The sequence below is a fragment of the Dromiciops gliroides genome, chromosome 3 (assembly GCF_019393635.1).
Source record: "Dromiciops gliroides isolate mDroGli1 chromosome 3, mDroGli1.pri, whole genome shotgun sequence".
Lineage (NCBI taxonomy): Eukaryota > Metazoa > Chordata > Mammalia > Microbiotheria > Microbiotheriidae > Dromiciops > Dromiciops gliroides.
The window spans coordinates 600,191,065-600,214,694 of NC_057863.1; the positions used below are offsets into that span (position 1 = coordinate 600,191,065).

At 42.6% G+C, this 23,630-nt stretch overlaps 1 protein-coding gene across 5 annotated transcripts in view; it reads left to right on the top strand.

The window, feature by feature from the left end:
- PHC2 (polyhomeotic homolog 2) overlaps nt 1–23,630 on the top strand; it is a 173,285-nt gene that overhangs the window by 84,687 nt on the left and 64,968 nt on the right. For 4 of the 5 annotated variants that reach the window (XM_043991690.1, XM_043991693.1, XM_043991692.1 and 1 more), the window contains one exon: nt 17,427–17,666. In XM_043991690.1, the coding sequence (XP_043847625.1) occupies nt 17,481–17,666 (186 nt within the window). In that variant the 5' untranslated portion in view covers nt 17,427–17,480. Of the gene's footprint in view, nt 1–17,426; nt 17,667–20,497; nt 20,786–23,630 lie in introns of those variants that run through there. The other variant, XM_043991694.1, reaches the window with a different exon arrangement.

Below are 23,630 nucleotides of genomic sequence, written 5' to 3' on the forward strand. Positions count from 1 at the left end.
TCCTACAACCTCCAGACTTGGCCATGTCAGGCCAAGCAGAAAAGTCTAATTCTCCTCTTTCACACGACAGCCCTTCAAAAACTTGAAGATAGCCTTTATATGTCCCCTGAGTTTTAGCTTCTCTAGGCGTGGCATCTCTGAGTCCTTCAGCCTGCTCTGGAAGAGTATTACATCTAGGCTCCTGAACTGACTTCATTCTAGTTTGTATAGAATTCCAGCTATTGGCCTAGAAATGGGAGATGGAAAATCTACTACTACTTTTAAATTTAGCTTGGTAGATCTTTAGCAGATTATGGAGACCTCAGTATGTTTTTCAAGAAATGGTTACATGCACATACATAATCTGCTGACTCAAGCACTGGAAAGATCAAACTTTCAGGTTCTGAAAGTGACCAAACTTGTCCAAGTACAGAGGGTCATAGTGGAGGGATTATTAGGAATGAAGTCAGTAGATCCAGGCTTGAATGCTGTCCCTGCTGCTTTATGGACATAGGCAAATCACTTCAAAGGAAGAGGGGGAAAAAAAAAAGTTCCGGGCCTCAGTTTCCTCATGTAGAAGTAGGATACAGGACTAGATGGCCTCCCAGGTACCTTCTAGCTCTGGAGTTAGGAGAGGCACCTCGTGTACTTGTATTTTTTTTTTAATTTTCATTTGGGGGGGAGGGGTGCGGCAATGGGGGTTAAGTGACTTGCCCAGGATCACACAGCTAATAAGTGTCAAGTGTCTGAGGCTGGATTTGAACTCAGGTCTTCCTGAATTCAGGGTGGTGCTTTATCCACTGTGCCACCTAGCTGCCCCCATGCACATGTATTTAGAAATCAACAAGTGTCCCTTCCTTTTCTTTATCTTCTTTTTCCCCCCAACATAGGCTTTTCTCCTTTTCTTTTACTTAATTACTTTTTTTTAAAGCCCCATGGGGTACAAGGGAATGGCTGGCCTTTGTCTTGGCCCTGGCCAGAATCTGATTGAAGCTATCTGGTATGCTCGGGGCAAGTTTGCTTTTCCATACTTGTAGGCATAGAATCATAGATTTAGAATTGGAATGTACCTTGGAGACCATCTTGTCCATCCCCTTCATTTTATGGATGGGGAGACAGTTTCAGAAAGGGGATGTGATTTGTCCAAAGCAGCTATAGGACAAATCTGAAGCCCAAGATTTAAGCTCAGGGCTTCTGATTTCAAATCCTGGGTTTTACCTACTAGACCATACTGCTTCTTGGGAAACAGTACCCCTTAAATATCACTCCCCAAGGAAACCCAGCTACCTTTTGAAGTTGACACTTGTCTTTCATTTTGCATTCTTCCTTCCCTCAAGAAAGGTATTATACAATAGTTGTCAAGGTGATTTTTCCAGTTAAACAGATGAAAATCAAGTTTGTTTTGAAAATATTGGGATACTTTGATAAAGCTAGTCTTTTTGGCAGGGATGTGGAACTCATTGATGCAGATTAGAGGAGTCAGGAAGGTTTCTGAGACCAAAATAATTCTTCTCCAGGCTACCTGATAGTACTTCATCATTTTTCTAAGGTTCCCTTTCCAAAAAAATAAATGGAGATAACCAAGAAAGACACAAAATTAGGGCTTATAGTCACTAACTTAGCCAGAATCAATCCAATCATTGGAAGAGCATTGAGTGCCTGCTATGATCTGGGCACTATGCTGGCACTGGGGATACAAACATAAAAATGAAACAGTGTCTGCCCTCAGGGAGCTTACAGTCTATCAAAAGAAGACCACAAATACATATAAAACTACATACAAAATAATTACAAGGTGTTGTGTGGCAACTGCAGATTTTTGTGAGAGTAGAGTCCAGCAGCCAGGGGATTGAGGAAAGACTTTATGTAGAGGTTGCTTAAGCAGAGTTGAAGGAAACAAGGAATGGAAGAGTCAAAGGTATGGGAGTGTCCAGGCATCTGTTGTTTAGTCATGTCTGACTCTCTGTGACCCCATTTGGGGTTTTCTTGGCAAAGATACTTTGACATTTTCTTCTCCAGGTCATTTTACAGATGAGAACTGAGGCAAACAGGATTTAAGTGACTTGCCCAGGGTCACACAGCTAGTAGATGTCTGAGACCAGATTTGAACTCATGAAATGCAGTGCTTTATCTGTTGAGCCACTTAGCTACCATGTCTAGGCATCACAGATAGCCAGTTCAAAGGCATGGAGATGGAAATGAAGTGTCACGTGAGAAACAGCAAGAAAGCTAGTTTGGCTGGACTATAAAGTTTGGGAAAGGGACTAATGTATAATAACTTTAGAAAGATAGGCTGGAGCCAGATTGTGAAGGGTTTGAAAAGCTCTAGAGAAAGGATTTTTACATTTTATCCTAAGGGCAGTAGGAGCCATTGGAGTTTATTGAAGGGTTTGAGAGGGAACCCGAGAAGAAACAAAAAGAGGAAAAAGCCCTAGAAAGAAGAACTGAGGGGAGCAGGTGAGCTGAGGTGGGAACAGTTGGAGCCCTTGACCTAGCACTTCCTCAAGACAGAATATGAAAGTGTTTCACTTAAAGAAGAAAAGATGCTGGGACATGATTTTTTCTTTTTTCTTCTTTAAACTTTTGATTTCATCCCTTTCTTGGAGAAGTAGGCTTTTCCCTACTCATGCTGTGGCGGTTGATGTGGTCGCTGCTGTAGTCATCTGTAACTTACAACGTGTGTAGGTCGTTGAAAGGGATGAGGGTCAAGTGGCTTGACCAGGGGTAATACAAAAAGGAGGCATATGGAAGACCTTGAGCCAGGCCCTCATTTGGACAAGTACCAGCTGTGTGACCCTGCAGAGCCCCAATTGCTTCTAGAAAAAAAAAACACAGCAGGTAATAATTGAGATCATAAGGTTTAGAAAGCAACTTAGAAATCTTCTCCAGTCTCTCCAGATGATATAATGTAGAAGTCCATAAAAGGGTAAAATAAACTTCCCAGTCACAAAGCTAGTTGGTAGCAGAAATGAGATTTGAACCCAAGTCTTCTAAAACTCTCAAGCCAATTCTCTTTCCTCTATATCATTTTATACTACCTGCTTTTCAGGCTTGTTTGTGAGGAAAGTGCTTTGTAAAGGCTAAAGTATTTTTAGAAAGGTGAATTTTTATAAAGCAGTAAAGAGAATTTCTGTTCAGATACAAGGTTTGACTAAACAGTTTGTGGTTCTTCCACTTCTGAGACTCTTGATTCTGTAAATTATCACTTAGCAGAGTGGCCAGCAACTTTCTTAGGCCTTAATGCCACCTGGAAAGCTGAGGAATGCAAAGCCTTCTGGGCCAAGAGTCTGGAAACCCAGAGGAAGTGAAGACTTGGCTATGTGATCAGGTGGCCCAGAGCAAAAGTCACTTCTCCCTCAGTTCCTCAGTTCTTGTCTGGGTAAACTTTAATGTTATAAGACCTATACTACTTATTTCACCACATTTGGTGAACTTGATGCTGCTATGGAAATGTGGGCTATTATTAAGGACTGTTTGTGGGGGCCATTGGCATAAGTCATGGGCAGCGGAGAATGGAAAAAGAGAAGAAAAGGAAGGGCAGGCAGAGGGATGGGGACCAGCTGTGCTTTGTCACTACTAATGTGATTCCGCTGTGGCTTTTGGAAACTACCAGTGGCAGAGGCACCAACCTGGGATCATTATGAGCAAAATTCAAGCCCACGTCAGCTCTAAGAGATGGAGTTTGTTGCCTTCTAGAAAGATTCTGTGGCATTCTTCATAAAATCTCCTGCATTGGAAAGGCTCTCGAAAGGTGTCTAATCCATTCCTCCGACAATATTCAAGGACCATTTATTAAGATATGCAAGCTGGGGCTAAGAAAAACAGCCCTAACCCTTCTTTGAACCGACAGCCTTTCAAACACTTCAAGATTGCTCCGTACCCTACTAAAGCCTGCTATGCATCCCCTTCTTCCCGGCCGGTGCCATCCTGGGCAGCAGGTTTCAGATGATAGGGCACTCAAAAGTGAAGGGAGACTCCAGGTGTTGTCTGGACAGCTGTGATCATCCCTCCTTTGACTACAATGGACAATGGCATTTGCTTTTTGGGGCTGCCTTGTCCTATTGAACTTGTGGTCCAGTCAGTCTCCCAGGTGTTTTCCACAGGAGTTGCTGCCTGACCATTTTCCATCTTCCTCTCCCACTCCCACCCCCAGGCCATAGTTATACAGTTGGTTTTTCAGAGCCAGCCCTACTGACCTGGGTTCTGGGTTTTTCCAGAAAGATTATGTAAAACTGGACTGGTACAGACCAGTACTTGAGCTCTGGCCCCTCTTCCCCAGCTCTTTGCTGCTCCTGTTTCCCTTGCCCAAGTGCTGGCAGGGACCCAGAGCAGCAGAAAAGGAGCCCACTCACCTTGTCCTGCCATGGCCTGCTTTGCCCTGCCCAGTTCCCTGGAGACTCCAGCATCTGTTGTGGCAATTGTCACACCAGCTTTTATGGAGCTGACCAGATCTCTCATTTCCTGTCGACCCCTGCCTGAGTCCCTCATAAATGCCCCTGAGAGCCTTCAGACAGAGTTCTCAGGGCTCTGTTTCAATGCCTTTCTCCTCTGCTGCAGCAGAATATCAGTCACAGCTGCAATCCACAGCAAATGGATTTCCCTGACCCTAGAGACAGAAGCCCAGCATTTCCTAGACTTGGTGGCACCTGGGGGGAAGGGAAGAACCTCATCAGCATTTCTCCAGCCACTGGTCCTGGGCCCTTTGGGCAGCAGAGACCTGCAATAAGATCACCATATAAGCCTGTTACAGTCAACATGCCATTGAAAGTGCCCCTCTGATGAAGAGAGTATTTATGGGAAGGGGTATAGAAGAACAAGAACTTAGACATATAGTAGCTTGGAAAAGCCAGCAGCAAAGACCCTAGTATGCCTGGCTTCCAGTTCTTGTTTCACGCTGCCCTTCTCTGTTTGGACATCTTCAGTGTCTCCCCATTGTCTACCTAAAAAAGGCCATGCTTTTTAGTTGGGCTTTCAATGCCTTCCAAAATCAATCTCTGATTTTCTGAGAGCACAGAATCACAGAATGTTAGAACTGGAAAGGACCTTAGAAATAATCTAGTTGAGCCCTCTCGTTTTAAAACTGAAGAAAACTGAGTCATACTTAGAGGAAATAACTTGCTTAAGGTCATACAGCCAGTAAATAGCAGAGGCCAGACCTAACCCTGGGTTTTTGGACTCCAAGTCCAGTATTCTTTCCACCCTGCCATTTATATCTTGATTTTAAACATGTCTAATCAATCCTTCTAGATTGTTGATTGCTTGAAGGTAGGAACCATGTCTTATTTATATTTTTATCTTCTTCAACAAATGCATACTGCATATCAGGGACTTGGTAAATGTTTTAACTAGTTCATGGTTTTATGGATCAAAAGTTGCTGCTGTCACCATGGGGAGGAACTAAAGAACTGAGAAGAAAAAGGGCCTAAGAGATGATGGGTGTGAAATGTCAGGCTGTGAGATCCTGTTGGACACAGTGGATTTGTCAGTTGGGTCTTCTTTGAATCTTTCTTTATTATAAGGGGGCTAAGTGAGGGAGGGAGGATCCTGGGAAATGACTCAAATATTTTTAAAAGGCATAAATGCACAATATTCCAGTATACAATACTCCAGTAGATCTGTGCTCACTTTTTAGAGTTCCCTACAACAATGCAGATTGCATCCCATCCATGCCTAACCATTCTGTAAAGCTGTTGCCCATGTTCTATCCAAAGTTCTCCATGATAGGTATTGCTCGAGGCCTTCCTAAACTTTCTTTTGCTGTTCTGAAGGTAATGGCAGAGAGAGTATTTTGGTGGTTCACTTTTTGTCCCCTTTCTTTTTTTCCCCAATGAATAACTTTTATTTATGCCTTTTTGCAGCTCATGAACAAAGGTTATAAATATTATTCATTGGGAAAAAATGAAGGCAGGGGAAGAATTAAGGGAGCATATTATCTTAGAATCCAAGGGAAATTAAAGTATACAATAGGAGGTGATGCTCAACAGTATAGAAAAACTGCAGAAAGGATAAGGAGGATTTTTTCATGTCCTGTCTACCTTGCTAGACCACAAACTGATTGAAAGTAAGGACCGTGTTTTCTGCTTCTTTGTCTAAGGAGGGATTAGCACAGGACCTTAAATGCCCTAGGGATTCATTGAAGTTTTAAAGATTTTATTTTATTGTGGAAGGAATGAAAAAAATCATAGAATCTCAGAGTTAGGTGGACCTCAGAAAGCCCAACCCTGATCTGAAGCACACAAGCAGTCATCCTGTTAAGACATCTGGTTAAGGAGAACTCACAGCAACCAAGGCAACCTACTCCATTAGTGTTAAACATTGAGTGAAAATCTACATCTCTGTAATATTCATCCATGGGTCAAATTCTTAGAGGCTAAATGAAATGTTGAAATCCTCTTCTACCTAACCACTCTTCATGTGCTTGAAGATAGTGATGGTGTCTCCTGAATTATTCATTAATTTATAAAATTATTAAATGGAGGCAGGTATGCCCAGATTTGGGGTACTTGCCAGGAAAGACCAGAAGTTGGGGGTCTCATTTTTATAGAGTTTTGGTGGGGAACGGACTAATTTTTATCTATGCCACCTTGGGGTTAATTCATTAACATAGCCATATCATCTCAAAGTTATCATCAACATTTGGTATTTTTCTGGTCTTACTGTGGCTGTATAGAACTTATCTGAGGCTTACAGAGCATGGGCAATCACCAGGACCAAAAGTCTCTTATAGCTAGGCCTAGCTGTATTCCCCTAATTTAGCACATCATCTCAAGGATATGATTTTTACTTAATTTGTGATACAGTTCAGCAAGTCGCTGTTATATTCCTTTGATCTATGGGACAGTCTGTAAGTGACTTCTAGGTTCTCCTTTGCAGGCTAACTTCCAACTCTAATTACTTTATCGATACTGTGTAATAATACTGTAAACTCAGATTGAGTTTTGTCCCTACTACAACTCTCCCATGTATTTTTTCACATGAGCTGCAAGTAATATGTCATGGTAGACAGAGTGCTTGACCTGGAATCAGGAAGACATGAGTTTAAAACCTGCCTCTGACAAAATCAATGAGTAAGCCTCTAGGTCTGTTTCCTTATCTCAAAATGGGGATAATAATATACATAGTAGCTACCTTACTAAGGTTAGTATGAGGCTCAAATTAAGATACTGTATTAAAGTACTGTGTAGGGGGCAACTAGGTGGATAAAGCACCAGCCCTGGATTCAGGAGGACCTGAGTTCAAATCTGGCCTCAGACATTTGACACTTACTAGCTGTGTGACCCTGGGCAAGTCACTTAACCCTCACTGCCCCTTTAAAAAAAAAAGTACTATGTGAAGGTTAGAATGCTACATGTCAGTTGCTATTAGCCAGTTATACCTCCCCATTTTATTTAGTGTATTTGGAGGAAATAATGTACACACTCAATTGGGTGGAGTAATCTGTCTAACCCTGCAGGAAAATAGGACTGGAAGGGGATAAAGAGAGAGGGGCAAAAGAAGGAAGGGCAGATTGGGGGAGGGGACAGACAGAAGCAAATCCCTTTTGAAGAGTGATAGGATGAAAGAAGATGGATAATAGAATAAATATCATGGGGAAGGGAATAGGATGGAAGGGAAACAGTTAACAATAGTAATCATGAAAAAGAGAAAAGGGAGGAAATTGTACAAAAAATATTTATAGCAACTCTTTGTGGTGGCTAAGAATTGAGAATCAAGGGAATGTCCATCAATTGAGGAATGACGGAAGAAGCTGTGCTATATGATTGTGGTGGAATGGTCTTGTGCTATAGGAAACGACAAACAGGATGATCACAGAAAAACCTGGAAAGACTCATGAACTGATGTTTAGTGAAGTGAGCAGAGCTGGGAGGACATTGTGCATAGTGACAGCAGTATTGTTCAATGAGCAATTGTGAATGACTTAACTATTCTCAGCAATGCAATGATCCAAGACAATCCCAAGGGACTAATGATGAAGCTTACTATCCACCTCCATAGAAAGAACTGATAAAAAGAGCACTTGTGTATTGTACATATATAACCTGGTTGCTGTCATGTGGAGGGGGGAGGAAAGGGGGGGAAGGAGAAAAATTTGGAACTCTAAATCTTATGAAAATGAATGTTGAAAACTACCCTTACATGTAACTGGAAAAATAAAATAAATGTTTGTTGCTAAAATTAAAAAAAAAAAAAGATGAAATGTACAGGGGAAGCTAGGTGGCACAATGGATAAAGCACTGGCCCTGGATTCAGGAGGACCTGAGTTCTAATCTGGCCTCAGACACTTGACACTCACTAGCTATGTGACCCTGGGCAAGTCACTTAACCCTCATTGCCCTGCAGAGAGAGAGAGAGAGAGAGAGAGAGAGAGAGAGAGAGAGAGAGAGAGAGAGAGAGAGAGAGAGAGAGAGAGAGAAGATGAAATGTGCAGGAGATTGAAGCTAGACCAGGTAATAGAATGAATATGACTATGGCATGTTCTAAAAATAATGTAAGACCTTTGTCTTAGCATAGTGCTGGGAACATACATAGGAGGCACATAATTATTTCTTGGGAAAAAAAGAATTCTAAAAATCATAATCAGCTGTCGAGGGAAGCTAAGGACTACAAAATAGGCTTTTTAGCTCTATTGGGATAAAAAAGAGAATCAGAGAATGGATGGGACCTTTGCTTGAGGTGAATGGGAAAATAACTGACAACAGAAGGCAAAGCTGCTCAATACATATTCTGTTTCTATTCCCTCCGCAAAGCAGAGTAAGTTTTACACTGGAGATGACAGATTAAAATGATTCACAGGGAATTGATAGCCAAGATAAGGAAGGAGATAGTAAGAAAGTGCGGAGCTACTCCTGATGAATTCAAGTCACCTGGCCCAGATGAATCCATCCTTGGTTCCTGAATGAACTGGCAGATGTGATTGATGAGCCACTCTCAGTGATATTTGAAAGATCATGGAAAATGAGAGGAGTGCCACAAAATAGGAAAAAAGCAAATACCCCAGTTTAAAAAAAAAAAAGGAAGAGGTATGTGAGGGCCAAAATTTGATATACAGAGTGTTATTTGGGTGACTCACCTTAATATTGGGGTCCCATAAATATGAGGGACCTTTTAGGTTTAACCCTCCCCTCTGAACTTTCCTTTTTAGATATTTCTCCCGGGCCAATAAGAAAGGAGCCTCTAAGCTTTAGTTCACAAAAGGATCAGATTTTATTACTTGGGAATTAATTAAACAACAAAGGTGAAACTAATAAAAATCAAAGATAAAGAAATAGGAAAATAGAAATACAGATAGATATTCTTAACTCTAAACTTAGCCTATGCAATCCTCAGACCATTTTCTATTAAGCTAATTCAAAGGAATTTAGGGTTTTTCCGTCATTAACTCACCAAACATCCTAACAGCCCACCAGTCTAAAGTTGCTCACGTGCTACCAGGACAGCAGTCCCTGGACAGAGAGCAAACTAGAGTTCCAGAAGTGCCCTCCTTTCTCCCCCAAAAGGGGAGGTCCTTCAAAAGCTGCCTATACCACAAATAATTTTTATCACAGGTAAAGACCACCAACTATAAGCCAGTGACTATGACTTCAATTACTGAGAAAATATTAGAAAAGATGATTAAAGTGATGGTTGGAGAATATCTAGAAAGGGAAGCAGTGGCTTTATAGAGAACAGGTCAAGCCATACTAACCCTGTCTCCTTTTTGCACATGATTAATAAACTAGTTGATGAGGCCAATGCTGTGGATATAGTTTACCTAGATTTTAGCACTATTTTTAATAAAGTTTATCCTTGTGGACAAAATGGAGAAATATCAATTCTATGATAAAACAATCAGATGGATTCAGAATTGGTTGTGTGAGTACTGGGCTGAATTTGATAAGTTGAAAATCAAAAAGGACAAAATAAATCTGAACTTGGATACAGTAATCAATTAGCTTCAAATATTCAGGGTGGGAGAGGCATGGATGGAAAAGGGTCTTGGGGCTTTTAGTGGATCACAAACTCGGGAGGAGTCAGCAGTGGGATATGAAAGACAAAAACGTTAATGTGGTCTTGGGCCATATTAGTCAGGGCATAGCTTCCAGAGGTAGGAAAGTGATAATCCCACTGTACTTTGCCCTTGTCAAATCTCATCTCTAGTACTGTGTTCCACTCGGCACCACAGTTTCAGAAGACATTGATAAAATGGAAAGGAAGGCAACTGGGATGGTAAAGGGTCTTGAGTTCATGACATATGAGGATCAGTTGAAGGAAAGGGTCATGATTAGCCTGGGGGGAAAGAAGTATCAGGGAGCACATGAAGGATAGCTATATTTGTATATTTGAAGGGATTGTCTCATGGACAAGGAGGTCAGAACCAGGAGCAATGAGTAAAAGTTTCAGAGGTCAGCGTAGGCTTGATGTTGGGAAAACCTTCCAACAGAGAAAGCTAATTAAATGCAGAGTAGCCTTCCTTGAGAGACGATGAGTTCCCTTTCCATGGGGGTCTTCAGACAAAGGCTAGATGAAGGCTTGTTGGGTGTATTATAGCAGTCTGGTCTAACTAACATCTAGTCTAACTCATGGCCAGATGGCGGCTGAGGTTTATTCCAACTGTCAAATCCTAGGATTCTGTGATTCTTGTTACCTAGGAAATATGTGAACAACAAAGAAGGTGGGCCAGTCTTAGAGGAAGAATAAGGAAGGACAAGTATGTGCTCAGGCTGAGGCTGTTGGACATTTTAATGAATGACTCTGCCAAAGACATAGATGGAATAGTTGTTAGATGTACAGACGACACAGGAAGGTGAAGAGGAGTGACACACTGAATGACCAGACCAAAAAGGCTCTTGATGCCTAGAATATTGAGCTGAATCTCAAATGGTGATGTCAGATAGGGAACAATGTAGTCTTACTTTGGGGCTCAAAAGGGATAGGTAGTACCTTGTGGTAGATAAGAGTAATAGACTAGGAATTGGGAAAACCTGGGTTCAGATCCTCCCCAGATACTTTCAAGCTGTGTGACTCACTTAACCTTTCTAAGTTTCCTTATCTAAAAGGGGGATAATAACAGCACTTGCCTCATGAAGCTTTTTCTGAGGTTTAGATGAGATAATGCCTATAAAGCATTTTGCCAACCTTAAAGTGTCACATCAGTACTAGCTATTTTCTAAATAGTCATCTGAAAAAGATCTGGGGTTTTTAGTGGACTACAACCTCAATATGAATCAACATTGTGCTATGGTAAACAAGAAGTAATTCAGTCATACCAGATCTCAGGCTCCTGAAGAGCAGATTCTGCTCTGCAAGCCCTACCCTCTGCTGCTTCAGCCTGTCCTTCAGCCCTCCCATCGCCTAGCCTCGCACTGTGTAGCCCCTCCTTTCCACCGTGTCCTGTGGAATTCCTGCTCTGTTGTTACAAACATCTCTTCCTTTTAGACCCATTCCTCTCATGCTTCCATCTTCTGGCTCTCAGGGAGCCCAGCCACCCAGTGACACTGTGTCCTTCTTTCATACTGCCCACGCCCAAGCCCCCCACTCACTGGTCCTAGGGGTGGAGTAAATTTTCCTATCTTTTCATCCCTGCTATCAGATTTTCCCTTTCCTGCCTTCACTTAGTAACTTTCCTCCTTTGAGGTTCTCTCTGTCCAAATCATCAACCAATTCAGATCTTAGCGACTGTTATCTAGATCATTCTCCCTCCTTTCTCAGAGCTTAGTATCTAGCTCATAGTTTTCCCCTCTATCTTAATTCCTACACTAATGTGAAAGGGACTTCAAAATATATATTTGGGGCAGCTAGGTGGTGCAGTGGATAGAGCACCAGCCCTGGATTCAGGAGGACCTGAGTTCAAATTTGGCCTCAGACCCTTGACACTTACTAGCTGTGTGACCCTGGGCAGGTCACTTAACCCCAATTGCCTCACCAAATATATATATATATATATATATATATATATATATATATATGTGTGTGTGTGTGTGTGTGTGTGTGTGTGTGTGTGTGTGTGTATATATTTGATTCCCATGATTTACCCTCCATTCTACCTTAACTGCACATAGGGATAGTCACACTTTTGATCTTGCCTTCACCCACAGATATTACATGTCATAGCTGAGGTCTCCAAAATTCCTTTATCCAAGAATAATCTGTCATTCCCTCCCTCTATATTGATTATTCCTTCTGTACTTCTTCATCCTCACTGCAGTTATCAATCCCTGCATCTGTTGGTACTTCACCAGGCCACCATCCCTGATCTGCAAGATTTGTTTTTCTTCCCAGTGTCTCCTCTTTAGTGGACCACTTCAATGTCCTACTGGCCCTGTTCTTGAATCCCTTGCTTCCTTCTCCTCTCATTGATCACAATTTGCTGAGCCCCAAACTTGGAATATTCCCACAATCCACTTCCTCTGCCCCTACTCATGTTACTAAAGTGCTGCAGGAAGTCACTCGTGTGTGCTACAGATGTATGTCAAATCTGCCCTCATTGCATCAAGGCAGTCTTTTTACTCATCATCTTATTGTCCACAGGACCAGTACAGATCTTCTCTCCTCAAGCCTCCCTCACATGTAATCCTCATCTCACACAGCAAGAACAGACACACAAATACATCCCCCAGAAGTAGGGGCACATACATTCCAATACTACCTCCTTCTCTTTGGAGAGTTGGGTTCAGTTGCTACAAAGAATTTGCCTCACTAAAATCATGAATGCAGCATAGTTGATGGATCAATCAATCCTCTGCTTGAAGGACATGGTGTCTTGCTGCCATCTGCGTCCACTTTTGGCAGGATCCTGGAGACTGCTCCTTGGGGCTATGCTTGGGCATGCATTAGGCTCAGCTGTCAATGGACCTCTTGGTCTTCCAATGTTTCAAGCCTCTTAGAATCATTCTGTCTCCAATATTCCTTCACCTAAGAGCAGAAACAGATTTGCCATAAGTGCCATGTGACCCCAAAGTCACATAGTGAAGCTTCTATCATTTCATTCTCCCAACTGGAACATAGCCAGGAAATAGAGCCTGTTTGATGGATTCGTGACTTCTGTAGGCACAATGTGTTCCAGTTCAGCAGCCAATCAGAAGGCTCTTTTTTTTTTTTTTTTTTTTTTTTTGCCACACAGGAAGCTGACAGGAGATAATCCGGGGTATATCCTGAAATCCACATGGGAAACTTTGCATCAAGAAGAACTTGCTTGACATATTTAGAAGGACTTTACTCTCACAGCCCTGATATCATCCACCTAATGTTTTTACAACATAGTAATTTTTCTCCCAAACCTTACCTGTCAACAACAGCAACAAAATCATTTAAACCAAACGCCGCCCCCATATATGCTGTCGGGGCAGCATATATGAAACCCCACCTTTCTCCTCTCGCCCACCCTCACCACTCTACTGAGAGGAAAATTTCTTTTAGAACTGAGATTCTTCAGTTTAGAGTTCATCTGGCTTTTGTGCTATTATCATTTACATTTTTGAGTCATGTGTAAGTTTTTTTCTTGGGTCTGTTTGCTTTGTTTTATTTCATATAAGTCTTCTTTCTATGTGTCTCTGAGTTCCTTTCATTTCTCATTCCTTACAGCACAACAATATTCCATTATATTAGAATACCACCATTTGTTCAACTATTCCCCAAAATTACGGATACTCATTTTGAGAAAATTAATAGAGGCTGGAAGTCTTGGGTTTTGGGGATAGCTTCCTCACAAATCTGTGAGAGGCCACAATTCAGAAAGAGAAGAGGCAAGAGAGAGGTGACTAGGAGGTGGGAGGCCTGGAGGAACTTAAAAAAAACTTCACTCGCTCCCCACTTTTATTAGGTATGGGCCATGTATGGATAAAGTAAAAGAGAAGCTTTACAGGCCAACCGATAGATCCCCTTCTGCTCTATATTCTCATTCAGAACAATCTTCACAAAGAAATTAGAGATGAAAAGGACCTTAGAGATCATTTATTTATAAAATGCCTCTCCATTTTATAGCTCAGGAAGGCCCAGAGAAGGGATGTAACTTACCCCAGGTCACATGACTAGTAAGTGGCACAAGGAGAGTTCAGGCCCACGTCCAGAATTGTTTCTGCTCTACCATGCTGACTTTTTTCTCTTTGCAGAGGGACTTCATGTACTCTCTTTAGAGTTCTGCCTGACCAAGAAGTCCACTGCAAACTGTATAAGATTCACGTGTGAGATGCTGAGAATATTTACAAAATAAATCACAGAGCCTTCATTATGCTTATAAGCTGGCCAATTTGGCCATTTGACTGCTTAGTAATACTTCTGGTAGTTTACCTTAAGGCACAGAGAGGAGTCGAAACTCACTTCCAGTTTTGCTGAACATTTTGGTTGAGCATGAATCACATAGGATTTTGGAATCAGAGATCTGGAGTTGAAAGGAACTTTAGATGTCATCTAGTCCAATTCACCCATTTATATGAGGAAATGGAGGCCCATAAAACTGAAGCAGTCTACTCCCAAAGTCACTTAGGTAGTAAGTGGCTAAGCTAAATTTGAACCCAGTTCAGAATCAGAATCTCAGAGTTGGCCTGAACCTCAATAACCACTTAATCCAGCCATACCTGAGAAAGAATGCTATTGACACTCCCAAATGATCCTCCAGGTTTTTAATACCTCCAGTGAATCACTTATTCCACTTTGGGATAGCTCTGATTGTTATACTTAATTCTCTCTTTGCAGTTTCCACCATTGCTCCTACAACTGACTCTTTTAGGCAAACCCCGCAGATCAAACAATGAATTGGGCACAGATTTGACTAGGAGGAAAGGGTGGGCTGGGTTGTATTTGGAAATTATATACGGCTTTTATTGAGCCCAAGTTCTCCCTGAAACATTTTTTTTAATATAAGTATTCTTCTGGTGATTCTGTGTTATATCTAGTATCTTCTGCCTTGGAATATCACACTTTTCAAAGAATTAAAAAGTTGCAGGTTATTCAAAGAGTGTACATGATGGGTCTGAATTCTTTCAACATTCCTGAGGAAAAATGAGTCAGGAGATAGGTTGTAAAGGTTACCATTACAGATGTCCAGAAAAAAATAGGTAGACTGGTAATTGCCAATTAATTGCCCAATCTTGATCCCAGAGAAAAAAGGAGGAAATATACTTCCCTCCCCTAGACAGAGGTGAAGGGCTATGGGTGTGGAATATTGTATATACTATCAGGGGAAGTCAGTTTTTTGGATTGGATTTTGTTCCAATTTTTTTTGTTAGAAGAGAGGAGAAGAAGGAATGTATTGGGTAATGAGTCGTTTTCTAAATTTTTATTTATTTTGGGGTTTTGGGGTTTTGGTTTTTTTTTTTTTTTTTTGCAGGGCAATGAGGGTGTGCCCAGGGTCACACAGCTAGAAGTGTCAAATATCTGAGGCCATTTGAACTCAGGTCCTCCTGAATCCAGGGTTGGTGCTTTATCCACTGTGCTACCTAGCTGTTAAATGTAATAATTGTTGATTGAAGAATTGTATACTCACTGAAAAAAATTACCAACTTGTATGGTGCTTTAAAATTTACAGTGTTCTTTACATATATTATATTTTGATCCATGCAGATCCATTTGCAAATGAGAAAACAGTATAAGAGATTTGCCTGGGATTATGCAACTAATAAGTGTCCAAGACAGGATTTGGCCCCAGGTCTCTCTTGACTCCAGGTGCTCCCTTCTTGTCTCTGTACGCTGCTCTCACACAGTCACTCCTGGTACTTCTCAGCTGGTTCTTGGTGATCAAGGGTCTGACAGCCCTGCTTCTGTTTTTAGTTCAGCTGCCTCACTCCATCTTTCTGTACCAGCACAGAAATACAGAATCTCAAAGTGAGAACTCTTATTAGAATGTATGTCTTTATATCCCCCAACACTTAAAATGATGCCTGATGAGCAATATGACTTGCTGTTGTTTAGTCATTTTCAGCTTGTACAACTCTTTGTGATCCTTTGGGGTTTTCTTGGCAAAGATACTGGAGCGATCTCAAGCTCATTTTATAGATGAGGAAACTGAGGCAGAGTGAAGTGACTTGCTCAGGGTCACAGCTAGGAAGTACATGAGTTTGGATTTGAACTCAGGTCTTCCTGATTTCAGGCTTAGCACTTCATCCACTGTACCACCTGGCTTCCCCACAGTATGATGTAATAGATGCTGGATGCGTTTAGACATGATTAGGAGGGATCTTAAAAAGCGGCTAATTCGGCCTCCTCGACCATTACAGATGAGGAAACTTGAGGCCCACGTTAGGTCAAGTGATCATTCAGAACCTCATCTAGGACACAATGGAGTTTAGACGAGCAGCCAAGTTCTCTGAGTCCAAATCCAGTGATTGCTTCTGTGTCTGGGGGGAGGCCTAGGGTGGTGCAAAGAAAACAGGACTCAGAGTCAGCACAAGATGACGTTTCTGTCATGCCTCTGCCGTTAGCTGTTTTACTGTGGACAAATTACGGAGCCTTCATCTCCATGGCTGTAGAATAGAGAGAATTAATAGTGACTGGAGTACTTACCTCGCGTCTGTGTAATAAAGTACCGCACCACTTTCTCTTCCTGTTGTCACTGCTATTGGCCGTGCACTCCTGCTTCAGTGCTTAGAGGGACTAGATGAGCTAAAGTGCTCCATGTTCTTCAAGGTTCTAGGCTTGCTCTTTATGTCTCTTGCAGCTAAAAGGGAAGACTAGGAGCCTAGAGTGGAGGAGAAGGTACAGTAAGGAAACTGGGGCAGTGAAGAAAAGCAGAGGTTTCAGAGCCATCCTTGTGTGGGAGCTGGGCAGTCTCCATCGCTCCTGCTCAGTGTTGTTCCCAGGAATGGGAATAAGCCTTTATATAACATCTCACCATGCCGTGCCCGACAGCTGCCAAGAACTTTTATCAGTATTATCTCATTTAATCCTCACGACAACCTTGTAAGATAAAAGTAACATTATTTGTTATTCACCAGTGCATTGCTGGTCAGCATATTCTGTGATCTCTACTCACTCTATTTCACCGCATCTTACTCTTGACCCAATGTAAAATTGAATTAAGACCTGAGCAGTCTTGTCTACCACTATAGGGCAACCCTAGGGAGACTAATTTCTAATTAGAGACCTAGATTCTGAAATCTTTTCACTACAAACTGTTTGTAAACCTGCCAATCTTGAGTTCTCAAAGGGGTTCGCTGACCCACTCACCACACTGCTTCCCATATAGAATGGAAGGTCTTTGAGGGTAGGCACCATTTCATTTTTATCTTTGTGTCTCTAGCATGTACCATAAATGGGGTTTTTTGGGGGGAATGGAAGACTGGGGGTTAAGTGACTTGCCCAGGGTCACACAGCTAGTAAGTATAAAGTGTCTAAGGCCCGATTTGAACTCAGGTCCTCCTGAATCCAGGGCCAGTGCTTTATCCACTGTGCCCCCTTGTTGCCCCAATAAATTATTTTTTAATGAAAACTAATTGAGGTCATACTTATAAGTTCACTTTTCTCTTTCTTTACAGGCCTTATTTGCCCACCTGTCTCCTGAGCACCCTGCTTGTGTTACCCTGTAGGCCATGGAGAATGAGCTGCCAGCCCCACCCACATCCATCAGCACCACTGTTGCCAGCAGTACCAGTGGAGTCAGTAGTAGCCACAGCAGCAGCAGCAGCAGCAGCAGCAGCAATGGTGGTAGTCGTTCTACTGGAGCTGGGCCTCAGATTTCAGTGTACAGTGGTATCCCCGACCGACAGACTGTACAGGTAAGCCTTAAATTGTTTGGGTAGCTCTACATCCTGGATCCCAGGGCTAGGCCTTAAGGCTCCAAAGTAGAGAACCTAGAAATAGCCTTTCTTAAGTCAAAATTTTTAGTCTGTGGAAATCCTCTGATGGCATTCCGGAGGAGATTAGACTAAAAAATTAGACAAAGGGGAGTATGGTGCTATGTCTTAGGGACTCCTTATACTGAGCAGACATTGCCTTAACTCAGTGGCTCCCAGTGGGATTTTGGCACTCAACAGTCTTGTAGTAAATGTGTTAATCCAATTGTAGCCTCATAGACTTCACATTTTTTCCCCCTTTTCCCTTTTATTTAATCATAAAAGTATTTTATTATTTTCCAGTTACATGTAAAGATAGTTTTCAACATTTGTTTTCATAAGATTTTTAGTTCCAAATTTTCCTCCTTCTCTCCCTTCCCTCCCCCCTCCCCAGGACAGCAAGCTATCCGATATAGGTTATATATGTACAATCACATTAAACCTATTTCTGCATTAGTCATGTTGTGAAAGAAGAATCAGAACAAAAGGGAAGAACCTCAAAAAGGAAAAAACAAAAGTAGAAAGTAGTATGATTCAATCTGCATTCAGAATCCACAGTTCTTTTTGGATGTGGAGAACATTTTCCATCATGAGTTCTTTGGAATTGTCTTGGATCATTGAGAAGAGCTAATGGACTTCACATTCTTAACCTTGTATTGAATTACTTTAGCTTCACCCAGTCTTTGTATTCCTTCTCCCTTTTTTCCTTTCACTGCTCATCTTTTTTCAAACCCCAACCCTGCATTTCTCCCACCATCTACCTGCTCTGCTCCCACTTACATGCTGCATAATGTTGTTGAATAAAGTTGAATAAAGTTCTCTACTTGTGCTGAGTCCACTAGAAATGTATGCCCTCCACTCTCAACTGGACTTTACCAGTTACAGGTCAAACTTTTCACAAGTCTCTGGTTAACCATCATTCTCTCCACAGTCTCTGTTCCAGAACACTCCTAAAACACCCCCTTCCTAATTTTTCTCTGCAAAGGACCTCTCTTCATACTTGATTTTTAAAATTGAGGCTGTCTATTAGGAATTTCCTCAACTCCATAGCTCAAATCATTTTATCATCATTTCTCATTCTGTTCTCCTTTGTTTCACCATGAAGGATGTATTGGCCAAGGCCAACTCCTCTACTTGTCACCTTTGTCCCATCGTCTCTCATTTCTTCTGGCAGATTGCTCCCAAAGTTATCCTTCCTGTATCCTTTATTTTCAACCTCTTCTGGTCCATTGATTCTCTTTCTAATGCATACAAACATTCTCACATCACCTCCATTCTTAAAAATCCTTCACTTGACCCTGTCATCCCTTTAAGTTGTTATTTCCTATACTATATCTTCTCCCTTTAAGAGCCAGACTCCTAGAAAAAGCTGACAACACTTATTGACTCAACTTACTCCCATTTCATTCATTTTGAAAACTTTGAAATATGATGTCCATCCCCCCGCACTCAATTGAAACTAAATCTCCGTAAGGTCAATAAATACACATTGTTGTGTATTTATCTCTTTGTTGCTTACTCTCCTAGCTTTTTTTCCAGTTCTCAAACTTGTTGACCTTTCTGCAGCATTTGACACTGTTGATCAAGTCAAATAAAGTCAATAAGAATTGATTGTGCCAGGTACTGTGCTAGATAGATACTAGGGATGAGCAGAAAGACAGAAACAGTCCTTGCTCTCAAGGAGCTCACAATCTAATAGAGAAGAAGATGTGCAAACAGCCACGTACAAACGAGACACAGAGAGCTATCTTGAAGATGATCAGCAGAAGGGAGGCACTAGCATTAAGGGGGATTTGGAAAGGCTTTCCACTGGAAGTGGCCCTGGAGTCGATTTCCCTTTTCAATTTTGTAGTCATTGTACACATTGTTCTTCCTTTCTGCTTCCTTTGCTTCAGTTTGAGTCTTCCTGCATTTCTCTGAATTCTTCCCATTGTTTCTCACAGTACCCTGATACCCCACTACTTTCACACGTTGTGGTTTGTGCAGCCATACCACAATCCCTTGTTTGTTGGCTCTCAGGGCTCCATCTCTGCCAACATGGGTGAACATGTCTGGATCCTATCTGATTCCTCGTATTTCTACTCCACAAAAAGGGTCTTCTAGTTATCGATTCCCCTTAGAAACACAAAGGGCCCGGAAAAGAGAGCAGCCTGGGCAAAGAGAATGAATGAGACGAGTCCCAGGAGGAGAGTACATGGTAGGAAGGGAGGAAAGCAACCCCAGTGGAAAACAGGGTCCTGAGGAGAAAGAGGAAGAGAGCAAGGGGAGAGTCAGACTTTAGAGAAGGAGGCATGGAAGAGAAAAGCCCCATCAGAAACTGGGCCCAGGTCGGCCTCATCAGAGTCCAGGCTTCGGAAGCTGGCATGTCTGCAATCCAAAGGTTTTCCCCACTAGGAGGCTAGGAGAGGACTTGGCTGGCCTCTAGGGAGGGGAGGGGCTGGTACTAAGGTTGCAGTTCAGCCTGGGCATTTGGCTGAGCTAAGGTCAGGAGGTCCACTCAGGCCAAAGCCCAGCTTGGGGCAGTATTTGCCAGAGAGCTGCAGGTGAGTGACAGGAGAGCAAGGGGGAGGGGCAACGGGGCAGAGGAAGAGAACGTAGAGCTTGGCTTTTTTTTTCTGAGAAAAGGCTGTGTGGGGCGAGGTCAGAGGGCAGCTCTTTGTCACTGTCCAGAGGCCTTTTCTGAGCCAATCACATTGGGAAGGGAGGGCTATGCTAAGAAAAGGGAAGGGGGGGGGCAAGGGAGAGGAGAGCTTAAGCTAAAGAGAGAAAGGGAGGGAAGGACGGACCGACAGAAGGAAGGAAGGAAGGAAAGACGCCGGGCAGGCCAGAGGCCAGCCCCAGCATCCCTGTGGAGCTGGGGCTATGAGGAGCCTGAGCCTTAGGAGCAGAGCTGCATTCTGTAGAGGCCCAGCACTGTGCTGTGCAGCCCAGCCCAGGGGCCTTTGCTTTCTGGGCAGCCACAGGCAGGCCCCTGGAGAGCATCATCAGGAGTCAGAAACACGGACCTTTCTGAAACTGCTGGTGCCTAGAAGGAGGGTCTGTGGCCCCTGAGCTGCATTCAGGTAAGTCCTGGGCCTGCTGCCTACTTTTGCAAACAGGACAGGAACCCTACTGGCCTTTACTCTTCACCATTGCCTCCTTCTTGCTTTTGGTTCCTTTCCCTGTCTGAGCCTCCTTTTATTTACTCCCCTTCATCTTTTTCTTTCTTTGCTACCTACATTCCCACCAAACTGGCCTACTTGCCATTCCTGTCCACCTTTCTCCTATGGGCCTTTACATGGGTTGTGTGTTTCATGCCTGGCAGACAGAGTGGCACATGGATTTGGAGTCACAGAATTTCAAAGTTGGAAGGAAATTCAGTGGCCAGCTAATCCAACTGATCCCAGGAGAAAATTGATTATCAAGCATTTATTAAGTACCTACTATGTACCAGGTACCATTCTAGGCTTTGGGGATGCAAGGAGCTTACCTTTTTTCTCAGGTGAACCATTATATTCCTCTATAATTGTATACAGAATCAGTATTAGATAATTTAGTGGGGAGGTTCTGGCAGCTGGAGGGCAGGGGCAGATCAAGAAAGATTTCATGTAGTTGGTGATTGAGATGATTTTTGAAGGAAACTAAAGGCTTCTAAAAGGCAGAAGAGAGGGAAAAGGTTTTAAATGCCAAACAGAAAAGCTCCTAGTTGATTCTAGGGTTAAAAGGGAGTCAGTGGAGTTTATTGAACAGAGGTGTCACACGGCTAGACTCGTGCTTTAGGAAAACCTTAGGCAGTTGTGCAGAGATGGATGGGAGAAAGGAGAGCTTTGAGTCAGGGAGCCCAATGCATTAGAGTCCAGGTGGCAGGGGATGAAAGGGCTGTATGAGTGGAGAGAAGAGTATGGGCACAAGAGGTATCATGGAGGAATAGACAATAACATTTGGCAGTTTGATTAGATATGTGGGGTAGGGGAGAGTGAGGAGTTGAGAATGACACCAGAGGTCCTAGCCTGAGTGACTAGAAGAATGTTTCCCTCACTAGAGACAGAGGTGATCAGAAGAAGGAGGTAAGTTTTGGGGGGAAAGATAATGAGTTTTGTTTTGGACAATTTAAATCTGAGTTGCCTATGGGACATCCAATTGGGAATGTCCCATAGGCAGCTGGTGGTGTGGGATTGGAGACCAGCAAAGAGGCTATGGTTGAATATAATGTTTGTAAAAAGCTTAGCATGGGGGCAGCTAGGTGGCACAGTGGATAAAGCACTGGCCCTGGATTCAGGAGGACTTGAGTTCAAATCTGGCCTCAGACATTTCACACTTACTATCTGTGTGACCCTGGGCAAGTCACTTAACCCCCATTGCCCCGCAAAAAAAAAAAAAAGCTTAGTATAGGGCCTAGCAAATAGTAAGTATTTAATAAATGTTTATTCTTTTTTTCCAACATATGGACCGTGGGAGGCATCTGTGTATAGTTGATGACAAAAAGGAATTCCCACATTACATACTGGGCCAGTGGTAATCCAATCTTTACTTGAAGGTCCCTAGTGAGGGAATATCCACTCACTTCTGAGGCCACCAATTCCACTTTTGGAAAGTTCTGATTGTTGGAGACAGAAGACATGGGTTCAAATCCTGGGTCTATGTAACTTCCGGCCGTTGCTTAACTTTTCTCATCTTCATAATGAAAGGGTTGGACTGGACAGTTCCTGAGGCACCTTCCAGTGATGTATTCTAGAATTGTGAGAGTGAGCACAGACTGGGAGAATATTCTGCTAGATATGGCCAACAGTCTAGTATAGTCCCGCCTTCTCATTTTATCACCAAGAGGCAGCATTCCAAAACAAATATGTTTCCTTCCTGGAAATGGCATGCATTGAACCTCTCACATTCAGTTTCTGCTCCCCTCCATTCTTCCAGTAGCCATAGTTCTCTAAAAGTAAGGCCCATTTTACCCTTCCTGTTCAGTACACACTTGGAGCACTTCCTGCCACTGGTTCTTTCTCACCAGACTCCAGTTGGAGGGAGACAGAGTGCCCCTCAGCCTGAATAACCAAAGGAAATAGAAGACAGAAAGGACAGAGAGTCACAGGCTAGATGAAGATAAGAACTCGGGGTCCTGGAATCTAGCTCCTAAGCTTATATGATTAGTGCTGAAAGGGACCTTAGACATCCTCAAGCCAGCCACCTCATTTCATAGTTGATGGAACTGAGGCCTAGATAGGTTAGTTCTTACCTAAGGCCAAACAACCAGTAATTAAAGGAAATGGGATTTAAGAAAGTCAGTAAACATTTATTTAGTACCTACTATGCACCAGACATCGTAGTAAGCACTAGAGATACAAAGAGAGGCAAAAGAACAGTTCCTGCCCTCAAGAAGCTCACAGTCTAAGGGAGGAGACAAGCAAATAAACATGTCCAAACAAACTATATACAGGATAAATAGGAAATAATTAAGAGAGGAAAATCACTAGTCTTAAGAGGATTTGGGGAAAGCTTCCTGTAGAAGATGGGATTTGGAACCAGATGATCCTGGCTCCAGATACATCATTTATCAGTTATACTCCTTTGCTTGCTGATTGCCTTTCAGGTGCTGAAAGAGTAGGACTTTGCAGTCTCCTGGGTGTCTGCCTGTGTTGGGCTTTATTTCTAGCCAATATAGAGATCAAGGACTACCTTGGAAGATTTCTCAGTGGACAGGATCCCAGCAGGGTGGTATCCTTTGAGTTAGACCAGATGAGAAAAGGAAAAGATTAGCAGAAAGCATCATGGTAAAGTGGAAAGTTCTCTGGGCTTGGAGTCAGAAGAGCTCTGCTTATGATTCCACCTTGGACATATCCGTGTGGCCAAAGTCAAACCAAGTAACCTGTCTGAGCTTCAGTTTCCTCATCTACAAAATAGGAATAACAATACCTTTAAATCTGCTTTGCT